Here is a 4,314-nt window from a genome sequence, read left to right on the forward strand (position 1 = left end):
CGCCTTCATCGTCAATATCATCCGGGACCTCATCCACGTTGGGATCACTTTTCACTACTATGGTATACATCATCACCAACCACATGAGTCTCGGGTGCAGCATTAAGATCAATGTCGATCCCATGTATAGTTGATTGACTACCAACGTATGATACCGGAACCACCATACACAGTTCTTGGGCTCCATCTTCTTCACTTAATGGAGTGGAATCTTCAGTTTTCTCTACACCAGCTAACTCAGCAAATAACTGAATCGGTGCATTTTGGTTGCTCCAAGTCCCACAATAAAGAGCGACCATTGTCTCCACGTCTTCATCGTCTACAAGTTCCATTTCGGTGAATTTTATGGGATCCGTCAAACTGGAAACTTGTAGAAAAGTTTTGAGATCCTTCTCCACAACGTTTATAAATTTTTCACTAATTTTTCCTTCATATCATCAAAGAGATATTTCTATTGAATCTCATTGCTACTTGTTTGCGACATTCAAATATACATCCTACGCTTGTTGTCAAAATTTCTCCATCAAAATAAACGCATACCAAAACCGATTTTCCATATTCAATATTAGATCTGTTAAAAAATTTCAAAATTCTCAAAATAGTTTCGAATAGCAAAAAGTTACATAAAATTTTAATGCAAAATTTTTCATTTAGAAGCTAACAAAATTATTAATCTAACAAACTTTTAAATAATAAAATTTCTAACAAAATTCTACATTCTATTTAAAAATAAATAAATTAAAATACCTTATCCTTCTTCTTGCTTTCCTTTCGTTCCTTCTTCTCCCTCTCTTCTTATTTCTATTTTGCTGCTAAATTTTCAGTATGTTCTTTGGGGGAATATATAGGGGAAAAATTAAGCATGTGGGCCCCACCAGTTGTGCCTACCAAAAAGGCACAACTAGTCGTGCCTGTCAGATGGCTCAACTAGTTGCACCTGTCAAATAGGCGCAACATGTATGTATGCTTTTCCCATCCACGGGTTGTATACTAACCCGAAAAAAAACATATATATAATAATTTTTTAAACAAAAAAAAATTAATATTAAAAAAATCGGTTGTCTATCAGCTAGGCACAACCTAAAAAAATATACCATTTAATAATTAATCTAGCTGAGAACCTATTTTGGTATATAAATTTTTTTTTATAATATTAAGGTAAAAAACCCCCCAAATCCGAGATTTAAAAGATAATCCAAACTATTAGTTCTAATATTATTTATCAACCAGAAGGGAGATCCAAGCTCCCAAAGAAGAAGGCAGCACTGAAACTGAATCCTCGAAAAATCTCACTTGTGTACAGCCTTCCTCTAACTCTAAACTACCCAAATATCCTGTCCCTCTAACATTTCTGGGTTCTTCTTCTTTCTTGCATAATCACCAACCAAACCCAAGTAAATCAAGCTGAGATTTGTTGATAAATGCACCTATGTTGTGATGCACCATTATTTTAGCATATAATATACCCTCTTCTTTGTTTTATCGAATTGTGTATTTGATATGTTAGATATTGGAAGTTAGTTGCTGTTATTCTCATATTCTGTGCTACCTTTTTTTTTTTTTTTTGGATAATCATATGCTACAGTTTTCTTTAAGACTGAATTAATGGCTTCCATAGCTTAGTGCAAATATGCATATTGCGAGTTGTGACAATGGAGCACCTCATTGTTGTATCATCACTGATCGTTGTTGTCACATTTCACATATCTATTTAGCTGCAAGTAGAAATGAGCTACACAATCCTGCCCAAAGCAAACAGAAAAGAAATGAGATTGGCATAGGGTTATAGAACAAACCAAATTTGTCTTCATTCAATTTAGTGTTGTACAAGTTTTATTACTTTTGGATGCTTTTCTTTTGCAATTTGATTTTGCTATTGTTGCCTTTGTTTCAATTCTGCTAATTTTCCTCCATGTCTATCTTCGGCTGGCTTCGCGTCTACCACCAAGAGTCCCAACTGGAATTTATGGTAAGTTGTAAGCAATTATTTACTGTTGCTTATGGATGCCAAATTGTGATTCTATCCTTGTGGTTAAGACAGCAAAGGTAAAAAATGGAACTTGTAAATGAAGTTGCAGTAAGTGTTGAATTACATTTACATTATTTATGCTTTTGCGAGTAAGGTTTATATAAACCAATATTACCTTTTAGGTAAAATCTGCACACAAATATTATTGCAACTGTGATTAGAACAAATGCCAAAACTTTTTATCACTGGAGATGTCTTACAAACAACAACAAATTGGAAGAGACTTATCCATTGCACAAATTGCACTTTGGCTAAAAAACAAAGCTAGAATGAGCAGATGCTACCAGCTAATCTGATCAGTGGAACCCGAGTTCTACATCTACCTTTTACTCTTTTTATTTCAATTCTGAAAAAAAGAATTAGGAGGAGAAAAATCCTTGGGTATCGAATTGGAAATTTGGATCTAACTCAACTTGATCGAGTGAGAAATCCAAGTCTATAATTTCAGAGTTGGTGGCTGAAGTGTTGGCTGAAATCAACTCCTTGAGATCAGGTTCAGAGTTTTGTGTGCTAAGCATCCCTCCGAAGCTGTTCATCTGAGGTTGTGAAGCTGAAAAGTAGTTTAATTCAGGCGTAGCAGGAGACGTGAAAGGGGAAGAAAAGCTGTTTAAGATATTGTTGTTATCAAGGACTGCTGAAGGTGAAAAACTATTGTTTTCGGTCTTAAGCCACCCGAATGATGTCGAAGGAAATGAAAAAGAAGTTGCCATCTCTTTATTGTCTAAGCCCTCGGTATTGACCCTTAGGCCTTTTCGAAGATTCGAGAGGATATCTTGTGATTGCAATTGTTGGTTATTGTTAGTATTAAGGTTGGTCAATTTATATTCTTGTTTTTCTGGTGATGCTGGTGGCGGAACGGGCTGGTTTCCATTGACACATGTGTGAGTTCCCCTGTAAGTGATCTCAAAGATGGTGGGATCTTCATCTGATCTCTGGACTTGCTTTGTGGCCCAGCAGTCCTGCGTGTGCCGGTACGTGCATCGATAATAGCTTCTGCAACAGAATATAATCTCTCATTAGGATTTTTACTAACTAGAACGTGAAGATTTTTAGCTAATGATTAGGAAATGAAAAGTACTTGTCACCTAGGATATTTGGCTCCCAGGATGTCTTTTTGCCCATATTTTCTCCAACTGTAGCCATCATCATGAGTTCCTTCCAGCAGACTTTCGGAAGTAACTCTCACATGATCCGTCCATCTCGGAAACATCTTTCTGCAAAAACCCGATCCCGAAAAGAAGGAATCATTAGCATCTGATCAACTTCATAAATTTGCAATAACATACATGAATTATATAACTTTCAGCTTACAAAATTCACCTCTTCTTTGAGACATCTCTAGTATCCTGGTTATCCTTATCTAAATCATCACTCCGAGGGCTGCCATTGATGGATAGAGGAGACTCTGGCACACCGGATGTTGCACCCACATTCTGTTGTGGCTGTCCCATAGACATAGTCCTACTGAATTGCAAAATCAGAAGAGCTTTCTCATAGGAAGACAGAATCTTCTGTACTAACAAGTCCATTGATTCAGTAGAAGAGGCTGTATCTAAATGCACCCTTAGCTGTTTCGCTAACTCCATCCCTTGAATCAACTCACTGATCAATGTCCCCTGCTCCCGGTTCCATCTATGCTCCATTTTCTCCTTATTTTATTCTTCTATTTTACAGTTCCAACAGCAAGGTATATCGCAGGAAAATGCAGAGGGATATCTTTGTTTGAAACTTGGAAGTACTAATTCATAATACTTCTAAACCGGGTAAATTTGGTTACCAAGAAGCAAAAGCTTTCCCTTAAGGAACACAAACAAAAGCAGCCAAAGGGACTGAAATAATCTGACTGGTGAAGAGCAAGAAGAAACAACCATGGAACTTGGCCTGAACAAAAAGTTGATTATGTAACTCCAAAACTTGTTTCTTTTTGCTCAACTTAACCAAAGGAAAAGAGTAGGAGAGCGAAAGGTTTGTGGTTTTTTGAAGAAGAAATTGAAAACTCGGGGTCTTATAAAGGAGGTTTTTAATTCAGCTTGAAAAAAGGGGGGGAGGTTAAAAGTGTTGTGAAATTGTAGAAAGTTGGAAACTTTGACTGAAAAGAAAACGAGTTATTCAGCAAAGACCAAAAGGGGCGAGTCTTTGGTCATGTATAGTTTAGGAACAGTGGAAAAAGGGAGGTCCAGACTCCAAACTCTGACCAATTCTTCCTTCAAAACTGGACCCAATGTTGCTTGTCCCTTATTTGTCCTTTTATCTTGCGAATGATTAAGGCTAAGAATAGAGAACGG

General features: G+C 36.7%; 1 protein-coding gene across 1 annotated transcript; it reads right to left on the minus strand.

The window, feature by feature from the left end:
* Nucleotides 1-2,047: 2,047 nt before the first annotated feature.
* On the minus strand, nt 2,048-4,053 carry LOC108452088 (probable WRKY transcription factor 53). The gene is made up of 3 exons (XM_017749828.2): nt 3,350-4,053; nt 3,115-3,243; nt 2,048-3,022 (listed from the first exon to the last, which is right to left on the minus strand). Exons 1-3 carry the CDS (start codon nt 3,670-3,672, stop codon nt 2,389-2,391), a joined length of 1,086 nt encoding a protein of 361 aa, XP_017605317.1. The 5' UTR covers nt 3,673-4,053; the 3' UTR covers nt 2,048-2,388.
* Nucleotides 4,054-4,314: the final 261 nt, after the last annotated feature.

Source organism: Gossypium arboreum, chromosome 12 (assembly GCF_025698485.1).
Source record: "Gossypium arboreum isolate Shixiya-1 chromosome 12, ASM2569848v2, whole genome shotgun sequence".
Classification (NCBI taxonomy): domain Eukaryota; kingdom Viridiplantae; phylum Streptophyta; class Magnoliopsida; order Malvales; family Malvaceae; genus Gossypium; species Gossypium arboreum.